Here is a 17,621-nt window from a genome sequence, read left to right as displayed (position 1 = left end):
AGAGATTTTAAAAATGAGTGACCACAGAATGTTAAGATTGTGGCCAGAGTACAGTGTGAAGATCATACTACAAATGAGGAGACTGTAAGTCTCCTGTGTATCATGATGTGTTGTGCAATTAGCCATAGTTCATTTAATGTTTTGACTGAGCTGTTTCTCCCACTACAGTTATGCATATCACATTAGGAGAGGGAAAACAGCTTAACTGGATCATATTTCGTGCTTCAGTGATGTGGAATGCTTGCAGCCTTGTATTTTAAAGGTTTACTGACTTATGAGATTTTGAAACAGTTAGACTTTAGTATTAACTCTCTCAGCATGTTGGATGCATTGTTAGTGCATCCATTGTTTTCCCCATCCACCTTAAGAGACAGGCCAGGTTCACAGGTGAATTTTGTCCTTTACGTTGGTTAACCACGAATGGGTTTTATCCTGCGATAGTAGAAAAGACCTATTGTACTTCAACTCCTTTATCTGTCCTCTCTCTCATAGGAATACAACATATCTCATGTCAATTAATTTTAAACCTTAAGTGGTTGTCAAGTACTAAAAAGAAAAATACACATACTGTACAGTACTTTTTGAGCACTGCATAAGAGTATGGATAGTCATTGAGATAACTGAACCTTGGTTGATTATGCATCTGACAAATAAATGCGTAAAGCATTGCATTAAATGCATCCAGTTCAACAATTAAACAGAAAGAATAATGTGCTACCTGTCTGTTTTATTGACCAAAATCCTGACTGGGCAGAGTGTCGTCAGGATTTTGGGTGAAGTAGATTAGGCAGTACATTATTCTTTCTCTTTATCTGTTTAACTGGGTGCATAATGTACTGCCTAATCTACTTCACCCAAAATCCTGACTACACTTTGCCCAGTCAGGATTTTGGGTGTTTTAGCCTAGGCAGTACATTATTCTTTCTGTTTAATTGTTGAACTGGATGCATTTAATGCAATGCTTTACTGCATTTATTAGTCAGATGCATAATCAACCAAGGTTCAGTTATCTCAATGACTATCTATACTCTTATGTAGTGCTCAAAAGTACTGCACAGTATGTGTATTTTTCTTTTTAGTACTTGACAACTGACAGTTTAAAATTAATTGGACATGAGATATGTTAATGCTTTTTTAGTCAGATGCATATGGTAGAGTGATCATAATCAACATATGGTTCAGTTATCAGAATGACTATCCATACTCTTACATTTTGCTTCAAAAAATACAGTGTGGTCAGTAGTGTAGCCATGGGTGGGGCCACATGGGACATGTCCCCCCCCATATGGTTTGAGTTACTTAGTGACAGATCTAGGGAAAAAAAAGGCTAAAAAGAGAGAGAGAGAGAGAGAAAGAGCAAGTTCATAGGAAAAAGGGCAAAAGATTAAGGGGAAAAACCAAGCAGATAATTCATCCAAGTCACAAAAGATTAACCTTACTGAGAGAGAGAGAGAGAGATGGCAACCTCACTTAGGGGAAAATAAATATTTAATGCAGATTGGGCTTATTAAATTAAAAAGTGGAGAGTCGCATAACATTATCGTGAAACAGCAAGATCATCATCTTATTATGTGTTTATCCATCGGTACACTCTTGCTGACATTTTGCCTTAGTATCAGTAATCCATTACCCAAGGAAACAAACCTTGATATTGCTTGTAGCCATATCTCTCTCTCTCTCTCTCTCTCTCTCTCTCTCTCTCTCTCTCTCTCTCTCTCTCTCTCTCTCTCTCTCTCTCTCTGAAGTCCAGATTTGTCATCATTCAGCTACTGTTTATATGCCTCTTGTCTGTTGTGATCAAGTACAGCATTATTAGCATGATGAGTAAGAGGGCACAATATGAAGAAAAAAATAAGTAAAATACTTTACTGTAGTTTTTTTTTTTTTATTCTTTGTTCTGCTCAAAATGTGTGGGTATTAAGTGCCTGTATATTGAGATATGAAAGTGATGTGTAATGAGATACTGTATTATCTTTGATCTTGAAGGAAAATAGCAAAAACTATTATTATTACAGTGAACCCCCGGTATTCGCGGGGGATGCATCCCACACCCCCTCGCAAATAGCTAAAATCTGCGAATACTTAAAACCCCTCTAAAAACACTTAGAACTGCTCATTTTGATAGTTTAAACACAAAAACCCTGTAAAAATGCATATACCTGAGTATTTTAATAGTTTTATCACAAAAAGTGCATTTATTCATGAAAATTATATGAAAATACAGTAATTAGTGAATATTTCTCAGTGAAAAATACCGCGAATGGGCGAATTTTCCACAAATAATGGCTAGATATATTCCACAGAGAAACCCGCGAATCATGAGAACGCAAATATGGGGGCGTTTACTGTATTATGTGTTATTATTATTATTATTATTATTATTATTATTATTATTATTATTATTATTATTATTATTCCACCATATGAAGCACTTAATACTGGTTCTTGGATATGTCAAAAATATACATTTCATGTCCATCAAAATGCCTCTAAAATTGGTAAAAAACAAAAATTTTCCAGGAGAGCTGACAGAGCCCCCCAGCACCCCCTAGCTGTAGGGGCTTGCTGCACTTGCCTGGTTCACCTTCCACAAAAGTGCCCCCCGTCCTTACTAAATTCCTGGCTATGCCCCTGAGTATGGTTGTATTTATTTTTTTACAGTGCTTGACAGACACTTGATGTTTATAACTACTTGAATAGCAGAGATGTGGCTGTATTCCTATGGAAGAGGGAATCTTACTTATTAAAGTATGGATACAGGACAGATAAAGGAGCCGAGTATATAGGTCTTTTCTACTAATCTCACAGGACAGACTCACTCATGGCTAAACAACATGAAAGACAAAATTCACCTATCAAATCTGTCCAATTGGCTTGTTTCTTAAGGCAGATGGGGGAAAGAAAATGTACTCACAACGCAGCCCTCCCCAACGTGGTGACAGAGAATTAATCCCCGGAGATTCATATAAAAGGAGTTATTTAGTGTTAAGTAAACGTGGAGTAAAATCAGTATTCCTTCTTTTTTTCATTTTTGTAAAGCATTGGTCATTACTCTGTCACAAAAAGTAGCAATGTCCATATTCTTTAGGTATGTATTGAATAGAAAGATTCACTATTAACTTATTTTCTATTTTTTCAGGATCTCCACATTATACTGCCAAAGAGGCACCATCGTATCCACCATGTAGCACCACATGAAACTTACTTTTGCATAACAACAGGCTGGCTCAATTACCCACTAGAAAAGCTCAAGTTCTGGACCAGCTTAGAATATTTGATCGAACTAGTAACTGGGTGCAAGCCTCGAGCTGATGACTTTAAATGGGCCCAGAAAAGGGAGTGAATAGGAAGCAATTTCTTCTCATGATGAATCAAAAGGAGAAGGAGAAAATAGTGTAAGAAGTAGCTTGAATTATCTATTTGAGTTATACAGTATGATTTAGATGCGGAAAAATTTTCTAAAACAGATTAATATTTTAATACCTTAGCTAAATACAGTATGGTATCTAGAATATATGAAGGAAACCAAGTTGTATATTCTCAGGCATAAATGACACAACTCAACTATTGCTAATTACTAATCACTTGCTAGTTCAGCTTTGAATAAAGCATTTGCAATATGTGGTCATTTGCTTACATAAGGCCTTTTCATATTGCTCGGTGATTGTGTGTTGGGTTGTGAAATGCCATCGGGAACCACTAGGGTTACATTCAACCCTATGGTGTATTAGCATTAGTACACAGTGTTTTACAAGACCTTCATCAAACATGTGTGTAAATAGACTTTTTTATAAATGTAAAAAATAAACAAAACAAAAAAACAAGTAATTTCAATAGATAGACTTCCATTATCCAAATGTGTAATTGAGCACAAAAATATGCAATAGATGGAAGTCTATCTACATTCCATTGCCCATTTGATGGGAGGTGAGATTTTAGTATTGAGGGGATTTCAAGAGATGTGCCTTTTGCAGATGAATAGGATTTTCAACTTTCTCAACTGTGGTGGACTGATGAAATAAAAGTTTAAAAAGTATTATTACAGTAGTGTCATAATGAAATTTCTTGGAACAGAATCTGATTGTACGGATCAACCAATGTGGACTTGATATTTTTAGCTTACAAATCCTCTGGCAGAGGATTGAGGAAGATGTAGTCTGAATGTGAGCCTTTTTGTGTATTGAAATATCATGACTCAGGATGCAGTTATTTCTGAAGTTTCTCATCATGGGTTATTTTCAAGTAGTAAATTGTATGTAGTTGATGGTAAATGAGAAAAATCCAAGTATCCCATTTAAAAAATGGGGTCATCTTGGGAACATGATTTTGACTGATACATATATGAATTCATGGGCTCTAAGCTTCCTGCATGTAGTATGATTAATTGAGTGGTGTGCATAGTTTGTTGTATTTAGTACAGTAATAGAAAATTTGCCTTTTTAGAAGTGGAAAATCATTCTTCATATGGTTGATGATCTTTAAATGCATACTCTTGCAGGATTTTATTCAAGACTCATTACTGAATGTGTTGTCCAGCCCTTGTAACATTACATTGACTTTGGCATTGATGAATTAACAAGCTGTTTGCAAACAAATTATATATTGTGAGTGCTTAAAATACACAAATTAGGGCTCATTTCCTCTCAAGGTTCTTGCTATTTTTATAATATCAAATCCAATGCTGTGCTTATTGGAACTCTGTATGTTTTTCTTAATGTACTTTGATTTAAAGGTAAATTTGACAGTAATCATTCTGTTTTGACAGTAATCATTACTTAGTCATTTAATTCAAGTACACGCACAGCATTAAGACAACACGGACAGGAATGCACAATTAAGATTACTGAAGGTGACGTGTGCAAAACATTTGATTTGAATACCTTTAGTGGCATTGTTTACTGGCAAACATAGCTGAATATGTCATATCGAATACTAAATACTGTGTAAGTGACTTTGTTCATATCAGAAGTATGTTGCCAACAATATTAGCCATGCTAGGGTTTGGGTTTTACCAATACAACAGCAGTAGAGTGGCATACAGTAGCTTTATATATTGCATAATGTAACAAATTTCACTTTTTATATCAAAAATACTTGTACTTAGTTTTCTATCATTTGTAATTATATTTCATAGGAAAGATTATATATCTATATATATACTGTATATCTATTAACAAATGTGATGTACCTCTGTTAGGAAGAGGTACCATATGAGAATTAGGCTCAAATTATAAGATTTTGTAAACATGGCTCCAAGTTAAGGGATTCTTACTCACTCGTTTGAAAAGAAGAGAAAAAGGAATGTAGACAGACATCCCAGAAGGCATGTCTACATTATCTGCTTAAAATACAAAAAGTGTTAGGGCCTTGGTGTTCCTAATTTAGTAAGTCTTTTTTTTTTTTTTTATAATTTCCCTGCAATGTTGGAAGCCTCGATCCTTCATATAGCTTTTAATATACTTATGGGCTGTGGGATGATACATAGGTTTGTTTCGTTATCATTTATTGTGCTAATGTTGGTTTTAGGTAAACTTTCCCAAATGAGTACAGTAATATCTAGTCTTGGTGAAAATAAATTACTTTATGCACTGTGAACACATTTATATCCATGGAGCCATAGAATAGCGAAAATTATGTTACCCATCCCACCGTTTACCGTACATAAATACAATATTAATCATTTGATTTCTGCAAGAAACACTTGTCACCTCAGGTTCTTGTATATCACCATATTTGCATACTTTTAAACACTTGCATGTGTTTTTTTTTTTTTACAACTTAGAATTTTTTATTTTTGCTCTCTTTAAAAATATATTTTAGAATTAAGCATTTACCTCAAATTATTTTATTATCTGAAACAAGTTTTCTAACATTTCTGTGTAATGCTTCATATTATTTCATCTCCACACTTGGATTTCAGCCAAGCTTCATCTTTTTGGACAGAAAATAGATAACATATATAGGTTGTTTTCTCATACGTGAAGGTATTCCTCAACAAACAGCAAATTAATGCGGTACATGTATTTGTTGTGCAGTTGCATCTGGTACAGTTCACAAACATTGCAAATTGCATAAATTTTTTTCTGCAGTCGTAGATAATATTGAAAAATGTCTTTTAGACAACAAAATCCTTTATTTATATAAAGATATTTCCCAGTTTATTACTGTGAAAAGAGGCAGTGAAGTTCCAGAAAATCTGCATATATCATATTTACATGTTTTAATTAAAACTGCTTTGGAAAGTGGGATTTGAAAGCAAAAAGCTACTCCCATATTTATCGAATTTATTTCCAGCAAAGGGAAGCACCAAAGTTTGGAACAATTAATGTTGTATTTATTGATATATGCTGCCTTCTCTTACTATGTTTCATATGCAGTTTGCATGAACTTTGAGCTGTTGTTAAAATAAGTCATTCTGAACATCTTTGTGTCACCAAGGACTTTAGTTAACACTGATTAAGAATTCACATCATTTATAAGCCAACTGTAAGAAGAAATGCTGGACTTGAACACAGAATACTAGCTTTTTAAAATTTACTGGATTGCTTCAAAACTGATGTAAAATTTGTGCATCTGTAATTTTTCATGTGTGTTTTTTATATGTCTGTGTCCTTGCACCTGTGTACATTGTGTGTTTCACTAGTGAATATCCTGAGGAAAGAAAAAACTAAATGGGCTTAGGTATCAAAATTAGGATGAACATTAAAATGAAACAAGTGTAAGGGTAAGCAGTGTTTGTCCAAAGAGGTAATAACCATATATATTTTATAAAGATAAAAACTGCAGAGACAAAGGGATGTATCACAGACAGTAGATATCAAATCAGAACTCAGAATATTTTAGATAACAAAATGTATAACAAGTTTTGAATTGCTTTTCAATTCTTATTGTATTGTTTCCTTGTTCTCTTATATTTTTTCCCATAAATAGAAAAGGTAAAGATTCTCAATTCACTTAAATTGCTGTGTATTGCAAATATGATGGAACTTAAATTGTTAGTAGAGCATTCATTAATAGGTTTTACATTTGTCACATAAGTAACTTCACAAATGTTAATGAGAGGAAGTTTATTATCATTGGTCTTGGACATAAATTCACAGATTAAATCTTGTATACAGTAATTCATATAAAAAGAAGAAAATCTTCCATAGAATAAAATATTACATTATGTTTAAAAAGAGAAAAGATTGTGAATATTTAACAAAAAATGAATATATAAGAAAGTAAGTACCAATGAAACCAGCTGTACAAGTCAAAGAAACAAACATATGGTGTATGTTGTTTTCAAGTAATGTTACAGCACACTAAATTTACGAGTACAGTATCAGCCTGGAAGACCATTTCATAGTTTACAGTCATGAAAATGAAAGGTTTCTGATACTATGCAGTACAACATTCTGGCACCTCAACATGGGGTGATTGCTAATTCTTAGCAAAGCAAGTAATGCACAACAGCTCTTGGGATGTAGGCATTAACTGTGCCAGTTTAAGCTTTGGTAAAAGGCAAAGCTTTTGAAAGTTACCCAGACAGGATATCTTCCAGTGATGGTATAAATCATGATTACTACTGTTGGGCAAGAAGAGACCCACACATTGAATGATTTTGTTGAAAAGATGACGATATCAGGAAGATCTTGAAATCAGACAGAAAAACAGTATTGTGATAATGGTAAGACAAAAGGTCTGAAGCATATGCCATTCATACCATAATCTCTTTAGAGACAAAGAGCCTTATAAACAATATTCAATTTTCTGACAGCATTAGAATATATGTTTGTGAGTGTTTTAAGAAAGAAACCTTTGCATCAGGGGTAACACCTTGTATTGTTAAATATTCAGAATCATAAAGCACCCAGTACTAGTAGGCCTTAGTTTTGCCAAAGTTTACCTTCATACCCCCACTAACTGTACCACTTCCTGATCCACTCCAGATTTCTGTTAAAATTAAGAGAAACCTCATTTTGCATTGTAAGAAGCAAATAACTGTGATAAGTGATATGTCTTATATATATTCAACTACTGTATCTTTTTTTCTAAGCCAGCAACCCTGTCACTGGTAAAAACTAAGAACATTAAAGCTCTAGAGCACTATTCTGAGAAGAATCAAACAAGATAGGTATTAAAGATGCCATCAACAACTCTGACTCAGGTTGCTGAAACTTGTGAATGAGATACAATTGCAGTCTCACACCTCAGTTGTAAGTTTATATGTAAGCCATTACTGAAATCAACTCGAACTTTTTCAAGTTTGCTTGATTGTTGCTAGTCAGACTTAGGCACTTCTTTAACATTTTCCGTTTGTCCAGTCAACAATATTTTGTAATTTATCACAGTCATAAATTACTTAAGTGAGACCACCAAGTCATATCAAGAATCTCATTTAGCTCATTGAAGGATTTGTTCTTAAATGAGGGGTTAAAACTGGAATAAGGCAGTTAAAGAGGTGAGACAGCCAAATAAGAAATACCAAATGGAATAAATAAATAAATGGAAGACAGAAAGTTATGTAGCTGGTGCCAAATGGTTGCTGTAAGGAATATGTAGTATCCTCTACAGTGTTCTGTGATTAGCATACCGTTTAATTGGTTATCCCTGACATGGCAAATTTTTTAGTGTTATAGTTTATCAAACAACATCTGCATAATTTCCAGGACCAAATCCATTTGGTGCGTTATGATTAAATTATGATTACTGTAACATATGAGTTCTTGTAAGATAAAAACAAATGGTTTCTTTTGAGATACTTGGTGATATAAGTGTGTGCTGATGGTAAAACAATTAGAGATATTTATATATTAAATTGCAACAAAGAATGTACAGACACTATTTCTTGGTATCATCAATTGCCACTGTGATACCAGTTTTTAGTTTAAATAATTTTCAGCCATATATAACATGGACTCAGTCAACTTCATTTATGTATCCTGTACTGTTGTTAATTACTTTTAAACTCAAATTACATCAATAGAGTGAATACTTTGAGGAAAGCTATAATGTTCTAGGCTATTTTCATAGAGAGAAACTGAAATTGTGGTATCCACACAGAATCTGTGTATTTGACTTTGACATTGAAAATAGCAATGACTAAAGAACATGTTGAGTGTTAGTTTCTATTCGTAACCACAAGATGTTAGTTTCTATTCGTAACCATGAGATGTAGTTGCCATAGTTTTCTAAACACTTTTCTGTGATTCCGTTTTTCTTCAACATGAAAACATTACAAGTGCAGTGATGGAATTCAGCAGATTTAGGCCAGTAACTAAACAGTAAAGCTCAACCTTTGACAAATGTATGAATCTACGGATTGTTAATTGTCCTCAAAAGGTTAGTTTTAAAACATTTTTCAAAAACATTACTCTCCTTCCCAAAAGTCTGTATTTCTTCTTACATGGTATTAAAATAATTTAGAATGTCTGACTCATCTGCATTATCGAAGGTTTTTATTTAACTGTAGCCTTGATATAGTGTTTAAGATGTTATATTGCTTCCAAAGTATGTGAAATATGGTGAGTAGTAATAAAAGAAGTTGCTGTGTGTCTATAGGAAACTCCAACATATTTCCTTAATGATATTAGAGTCAAAGTTGATTTTGACAAAGTAAGAAGGGAATTGTTTCATGCAGGTAATTTGAAAATTTGGTATTTTATAAAATCACAGCTTATTGTATATGATGAGGAATTACTTTTTTTCTTATATGTAAGAGAGAGAACCTGGTTTTTTCATTTTTGAAAGCACATAACCAGTTACTTTGGGCTTGAAAACATGTATGTTGAAATCCCTTTCATTAACTTGCTTTTGAACATCAGGGTCAATACTCGCTAATATTTTATGAAGTTTTGATATGACCAATTGCCTTATTCCTTCCTCAGCCCATTGGTGTGCTGTCGTCCTGCCTCTGACTTGCCCGAGGTGCTGTGTTTAAGAATTTTCCATATTTGTCAAATTTTGCATAATCTTATGGCTCAAACAACCAATGAATTTCTTAATTGTCTGCTTTCATCATCATCCTCACTTTAAGCAATATTGTCATCTATTTTCAGCACATTTGTAATTTTTGAAATGCTTTGCAAAGAAGCTTGAATATTTTTTATTTTGTACATATGTATGACATATATAAATGAATATATAGTACTTTCATATGTTTTGAAAAGCTTGGCATTGAAATAGCATATTTTAACTAGAGCAAATGCTAATTAACTGTGATAGTTTTAATGGTAGTTTGACTGACTGAGTGGACACCATTTTTCTCTGCAGCTCCCTTATGTATAGGTAAGGGAGAAGTGTCCTTTTTCCTTGCTGTTCAGGCAGACCTCCAGCCTTGGAGTAGATAAGTGTGTGGATAGATCCTTGTCTTTGCTTTTGCACACATTGGTTTTTAAGGTTTTTTCATTCATATGGCTGCGATGCTTTGAGAATTTATGGAATATTGCTGATGTTTTAGTCAGCGCTTTATATTTGTTGCTTGCTGATCTAACTGCCAAAAAATAATATACAAATAGCAGCAGCCAGTAATGAGAAGCCTTATCTAGGTAAGGTTAACTTAGGTGGGGCTATGGTGTGCTTCAAGTCAATATGAAACAGAATATAAAATGCTCTTTATTGCTCTTCTTACTAGATGAAATGAGTAGTTATGATAAAGGTATTTTTGTACAATACATTGGAGAAGGTAATGTAAGCAAACTGTAGCCTTGACTGAGAAATCATACCTTTTTATTATCTTTTCTATTCCTGATGCTCTTACTTCACTGGATTTCAAGGCTCATGTTGGAAAGGACCCAGCTGTTTTGCCCAGCACAAAATCCCTCTTACATATCGCACATTTATACTATAGTACCATACTATATTATTACAAGTCACCTAATCATTCTCATTATTTTTTATGTCAAGAGATGTCACTTCAGGAATCCATTGCAGTGGGCTTGCTAAAGTGAGCATCAGGAAATAGGTGCTTAGAGGAAGAAATGTACTCATATTTTTGCACACTTGAATATTTACATATGGAGCAACATGGTATTTCATATACTGTATACTACTCTGTGCCCTGTAAAGTTGGTTTGCTTAATGCATTTTTAATTCTTTCAGCTCTGTTTTAAGAATCTTTTGCACAAGGATAAGTAGATTGTAGGAAACCTGAGAATTTTTATACTGAAAGAAATACTATGTAACTTAAGAATTTCAACTGTGTTTTGGAAATTGAGCTCATTTTCTTTTTTATGAAATGTGCAAATGTTTACCTATACACTATATATATATGTATACACAAACACTTCTTTTTTCTTATTTACTGCAACTTTAACAAAATAGATTTAACTCATGCACATGCTCATCCAAGTTTTACCTGCATACATACATGTTCATGACTGACAAAATAGGTACTTTGAAATGCCTATTGCTGATTGAAATTGGCCTTTATATACAAAAATGTGGACTTTCTTCATTACAGTTGTCAGTTGTGTCAAACTCATTTACATAGAGTGAATTGTAGCATTTGAGTGAGGAAGACAACAAGGCCTCTACAATCAAAATAAAATAATAACAAAGGAAGATGTGAGACTGAAAAAAAAATGAACTACACGATCATATATGTAGAAATGTATATATGTGCATGAATGTATATTTTTATATTTATACAGGTTCGCACAGACAAATACAACAAAGCACAAACACCAAATATTTGAATTAATATATACAGATGCAATGTATTAACATGAAGTAAAGCCTGTAATTGATATGCAGCTTTTACTACTGATACTGTTGGGTCCCAAGCAAAAAATGTGATGTACTGTATATATTAGTCGTAATCTGTGAAGAGCTTTAGTGTCATTGGTATATTCTGTTCGTATAATGAGAATAGCTCAGTAAATGTTGTATGGGGTGCTGAAATGTCTTTTTAACTGTCTTTGTTTTTTTAGTCATGTTTTTAAAGGTAAATGATTAGTAAAGTCTTCATCTTCCTCTAAAGTAACTTGATGAGAATAGGAAGAAGAAGAAAAGACAACATCCAAGGTACACTGGAAAAGGGTCCTAGTTGCTTTTGATGTCATGTTGGACAATGCCTATTCTTCAGTGGCCCATGGAAAGAAATTTCCACTGGCTGTTGTGTAGCATCTGTATTCTACATCATATTGACTAGTGTCGTACTACATTATTAAACAGTATGCTGTCGTAACATTGCTGTCTTAGTGTCTTTAATATTCCCTCTGAAATCCGTGATTTGTAAATGTCAAGATTTTTGAAACTGCAAAAACTCTTCTTTTTGTTTTTCATCCTGACTGGAAAGGGTTCGTTCGAGCACTGTATCACTTCTGAATTTCAGTAAATTCCTAAATGATAATGCTGTATGTTTAGTTTAAGAATTATCTGCCTGGTTGAAGGTTAGAGATAATTCATTGGCTGTGCCTTGTATTCAGTTATTTCATCATTCTTAAATGGAAATTTGAATGAGGTATGTTCAAAAGCATGACTGTTATCAAGGAACTTTAATGTATTTGATCATTATTTATTTAAATGCTTCATGTATCAAGGCCATTGAGTGATGTATTACATGACTGGAAACTGTAAGTTGAAATTATCATTTTATGTTTTTTCAACCACTGAAATATAGTTAACAGTTTATGGCAGCTCTGGTGCATTTGTTGCTTGAAAGTTTTTTTCCTCTATGATAAACATAACTTGTCTTTATGTTACCTTCGGCAGAGTGGAGCATTTTTCTTTTTATTTAATTTAAATCTCCTTAATGTGACTTAACACACACTACTATTGTAATATCTTTTTTGAAAGCAAAATGGCTATGGACAAGGATAGAGTTAGGTTTCTAGAGTTATAAATGTACACTATGAAGCGAAAGTCCAAGTAAAGTACTGTATCAGAAATCTGATGAGGATTGCAGCCAGAAGATATGAAAATAACAAGTATTACAACCATCTGTAAAGCATAGGGGTACAGATTTGATCTAATTAGTACTGGTTGTCTACAGTTAATGATTCAATGCCCCACCAACCTAAAATCCCTTAGCATCGTTTATGTGCCATAACCAAAATTTGCAGTACCAGTTCTCTCATATTTCTAATTTATCTTTCACATCCCATTATTATTCAGAAGTTTTACCATTTACAGGTGAGGAACAGTATAGATAAGGTAAAAGTGTACATAGAAAAAAAAATGATAATGTTTAAGGGAAGCGGCAGACTTTCTCCCATGAGGCAGTATGGTCAGGATTGGCCAAGGAACCATTGGCTTATTATCATAATCTACAGACCCATCATTGCACTGAATGAGCCTCATTTCAGTCATCACAATTTATCAGTTGGTAGCTAATTGCCAATACTAATGTCTTTTCTGCTGGGCTGAATGTCATTATTTATTGTACTGTTAATTGGTGGCTAACAGCCCAGAATGTTCTGTAGGTTAGTGAGGTCAGTCTGTCTTCCTGTGTTATTTTTATAATCATTTAAGTAATGAAATGATTATCTTGCTTTTTTATGAGATTATTAATCTTATAAGGTAACTGAATCAGACCAATGGGTTATATTTCTAAACTCTCATAGGACTTGCCAGAAAGGTTCTTTCTTAAATCTGGTAAAAATTTTGGCAGTGAAAGTAAAAATAGTTTGATATTCCCAGGAAAGAGAGCAAATGGAAATGCTGAATAGTAAAGATAGAGAGCAACAATGATAAGGCTCCTTTGGCACACTGTAGGTAGTGACCCTGCATGGTGTGAGAGAAGGTTGGGAAAGATTAAATGCTAGATCAGTGGAAAAGGTCATGAACCACATAGCCAAATGTGGACTCGGTATTTTGGTAAAGAAAAAGTTCCAGTTATATGAGACCACTTTTGTTTTCTTTTCTTGCTTAACGTTAGATTGCTAATGTAGTTGTGGTTATGTAAAAGTTAATAATTGGACTGATTTAAGAATGTATGAGATTATGTATTTTACAGTAATTATATATTTTCTTACTTTTCTATACTACATTTTTTCTGTTTACAAACAGGGCTTACAAAATTCTTTTACTGCTCACAGAAGTCTTCTGGGTCAAGAAGGATGTCGAATGTTAGCAGCTCTTTTGGAATGATGTTTTGGCAGAAATTTATATCTTGATTTTTTTTATATGAAACATTTAGCAAAATATTTTCTCCACTTCTAACCATTGTGTTTTAGTGAAGCGTTATTCTGGCCTTTTTATTTTGTACATTTGTATACCCTATTGTAGTGTAAATGTTGAATCTCTTCCCTTTTTAGTTTTCTTGTGGATTGTCTCAAGCATGTGTGTAAAGACTGTAGGTTTTTCTCTGCTTGCAGTTTCCCTCAAAAAAAGCAAAGCCATTTATCTCCTAAGTTTCATTATTACTGTAAAGAATTACTTGAGTCATGGCCTTGATGCAAAAGTATCAGTTGAATACAGAGAATAGTTTTTCATTTGTGTGGTAATCTGTGGAAAAAAATTCTGTAATATCCTTCCAGTTATCTTGTAGAGGAATTATTTTCTTGGATGTAACTGGTGATGAACCTTTGCAGTTTAAAGAGTTTTTTATTTAGTCATAAATTTTTTATTACAAGACCAGAACAGTAATTAAGAGCCAAATGTGTCTCAATAACAAATTTTATTGATACATATACATCTGTTTTAGCTCCAATTCATGTACTGTATGATTGGTGGCTTTAAATTTGTTTTATTTGGTTTATTTTTATTCAATTTTAGCTGTTTGAACTTCAGTCGAAAAAATGACAATTTTTCATGATTGCCATGAGAATTGGGGACTATTTTGACTTATTCATGATAATTTTTCCCCAATTTTAATTAAATGGAAGAGTGCTGCTGAATGCTGGAGCAACCCGTGTTCCTAGTACTTGATTATTACTTTAAATAACTGTTGTAATGCTTCATGCTGGTGAAAAAATAACTGAAGCAGAAGCTTTGGCTCTTAAATTGCATGTCTTGTCCCATGGTAGGACCTTGGAATGTATTTGCTGCCATGTCTTTTATACTGATTGTGTGTCAGAGAAGATGGACAGGTACAGAAACTGACGTCCTCTCTACAATGCCGTGCTTTAATGTCCAAAATATTTGATACATCTGCTGTTGCATTAACTTACGACATTTGAGTTTTTAACAGTTTACTTGCCTTTTTTGAAAACAGCAAGTAGACTCGTAACCGGTTTGCTTTGCAGAAAGCGGTAGCAGTGCTCTTTGTCTTTGCTGTTTGTTTATAACATTTTGCTAGTCAGGAAGTATTTACAATAATCTGTAAAATGAAATCAGCCATAGGTTCTGCTTATTATTTGTAATAGATCAAGACTCTGCCAAAGTTTCTTACCTGAGACTTTGCATTTCTGTAACTAAGAGCCACGGAAATTTACATCATGACTGTAATGTTATTTATTTTGCTGGATTTTTAATTCCTCTCAAGATTTATGACAAAATTTATGTTTATTGTTGTCATTGAAGCCAAAACATTGTGATTGGCAGCATAATTTATAGTAAGCTTGGTACTTTGTACTGATAATGTGAAAAGTAATAATTATAAACACAGAAAGTGTACTGTCCTGTTTCAAAAGTAAACTGTTAAAAACAATCTGTCCAAAGCTGTTGTCACATTAGCACCTTCTGGTATCTTTTAGTATCTTGATGCCAAGCATTGCAGCAAATACCCAACATTGATGATAAAATTAGTCACATCTGTCCTTTCGCATGTGACACAACCCCAGCAAATGTCCTTGACTTCAATACTACTCTAATACAGGAAAAGATACTGGCTACTCGGAGCAAGGTTTGATGGCAAAATTCTAAGAGATGCCAGGAAGATGATCCTATGACACAGCTTTAACTGTGGCTGCAGATGTAGCAATGGTGTGGTAGTGGTGTGATGTCCCACCGCCCTTCATGCTGAACCCAGGTTTCCTTAGTCCTGTGCAAGTGTCACCTCCACTTTGCCACCTGCTTTTATAAATGGACAGGAGAAATATACACACTTTGCTAATATCTATATGTTTGATTTATCCTTGGATGTGATTGTGCCAAGCCATAAAGAGTTACCAGACTACTATGTTAGGAGTTGGGCATAATCTGTTTGGCAGTAACTCATTTCAGCTAAGGGATTTACCAACTGAAGTTTGACTTCGTACCCAAATAGCTTGAATGGAAGGATTGCAATTGTATAGATTCAAGTGAAACCAGTTCAGGATTTAATTGAAGTCTGTATAACAACAGTAATTCACTGCCTATACTCTTATCATTTGCATAAATCTGTTCACTTTAGAGGAAAAGCAGAAACTCTAAATAGCTTCAAAATGCCACAGTGAAAAATGTATTATGATTGCTTAGCAGAATGTCATATGAAACATGCAATTAGGCAAAATAACACTGGGAAGGAAAACAGACCTTCAAAAGAGAAGTAACAGGCCAAAACCATGTTTATCTGTATAGTTCAGCATTCAAATGGACCTTTTAATAGTTCATGACAGTGGCGTCGCTATGGTGGGGCCAGGGGGTCCGGGGCCCCAGTCAGATGCTTGGCACCCCAATTGGCCCTGCCAGTTGAAATCCATATTGTAGCTAAACTTTAACCCTTTGGTGGTCAAAAGCAGAATTATAAGTTTTTAACACAAATGACACGTTCGTTCATGATATTTTGATCCAACTTATGTAGGAAGTGATTGAAGCTTCCTACAATAAGTGGAATGCAATTTGCTACTGTTGCTTAGAGTTAGTTTTCAGGGAGAAGAGATGAAAAAGAGGGAATAGGATAGGTTGAAATTTTGAAGAGATTTTGGAGGGTCACAAGTCTTTTGTGACATTGATGATAGGCACTATTTTGGTATATTTACATGACAAGGATATTATACTATAGTTGAGAATTAAAACTTGATCATAGAAATTAGGCTAGATATAAGGTGTGAGGAAATTTACATTTCAGTATTTGATACATTTGCATATAGGAAGGGTTGAAAATTGAGCTCTGTAATTTCAAATACAGGTTTACTATTTACTAATACTATTATTTTTCCTCATTCACATGGATATATACATTCGAGAATAGTATATTTTACTAATTACAGATTTGGGACATTAGTTTTGTGTAATTTTCTTTGGCCCCACCTGTGGAATGCCAGCTACGCCACTGGTTCATGCACGATCGTGTCATTGTTAGATTTCAAACTGCCTACAAATCTAAAATGTTTAGGAAAACTGCATTCAAGTGCAATAAATACTGCCCACTCCATATGATCTAGTCAATAACTGCAGAAAATCAATGGTTATCAAATGTAAACGGTTTTCTGCCAAATGCAAACGCATATTCTATGAAAGCAGTGAAGAAAGTATTATTACTCCGAAACCCTACACATGATCCATATTAAATTAATAATTAAAATCGTTTGATAGTTATTTGGAGGAAAACTAGTTTACATTCTTAGCTCTGAAATAAGACTGAAGCGTGTTTTAAGCGTAGAATATAAAGACCTCATGTAGACCACAAAGCCACAAAGATCAGTCCCTCGTTTTTTTAAAATACCTAAGATGAAATTATTACAGATAACTAAAGTAACTAACCAAAGGAATGGCGAAATACACTTAGATTCAAGGGGAACAGGAAATACTTGAAAAGGCACGGGCCAATAAAT

General features: G+C 33.8%; 1 protein-coding gene across 1 annotated transcript in view; it reads left to right on the top strand.

Moving 5' to 3' along the window:
- Kua (Plasmanylethanolamine desaturase Kua) overlaps nucleotides 1–7,185 on the top strand; it is a 33,329-nt gene extending 26,144 nt beyond the window's left edge. Inside the window, exon 5 of the mRNA XM_067096960.1 lies at nucleotides 3,140–7,185. Within this exon, the coding sequence (XP_066953061.1) occupies nucleotides 3,140–3,343 (204 nt within the window). The 3' untranslated portion in view covers nucleotides 3,344–7,185. The remainder of the gene's footprint in view (nucleotides 1–3,139) is intronic.
- The last annotated feature ends 10,436 nt before the right edge of the window (nucleotides 7,186–17,621 follow it).

This window comes from Macrobrachium rosenbergii, chromosome 53, assembly GCF_040412425.1.
Source record: "Macrobrachium rosenbergii isolate ZJJX-2024 chromosome 53, ASM4041242v1, whole genome shotgun sequence".
Lineage (NCBI taxonomy): Eukaryota > Metazoa > Arthropoda > Malacostraca > Decapoda > Palaemonidae > Macrobrachium > Macrobrachium rosenbergii.
The sequence above is the reverse complement of the archived record's forward strand: the minus strand, read 5'-3'. Positions and strand labels throughout refer to the sequence as shown.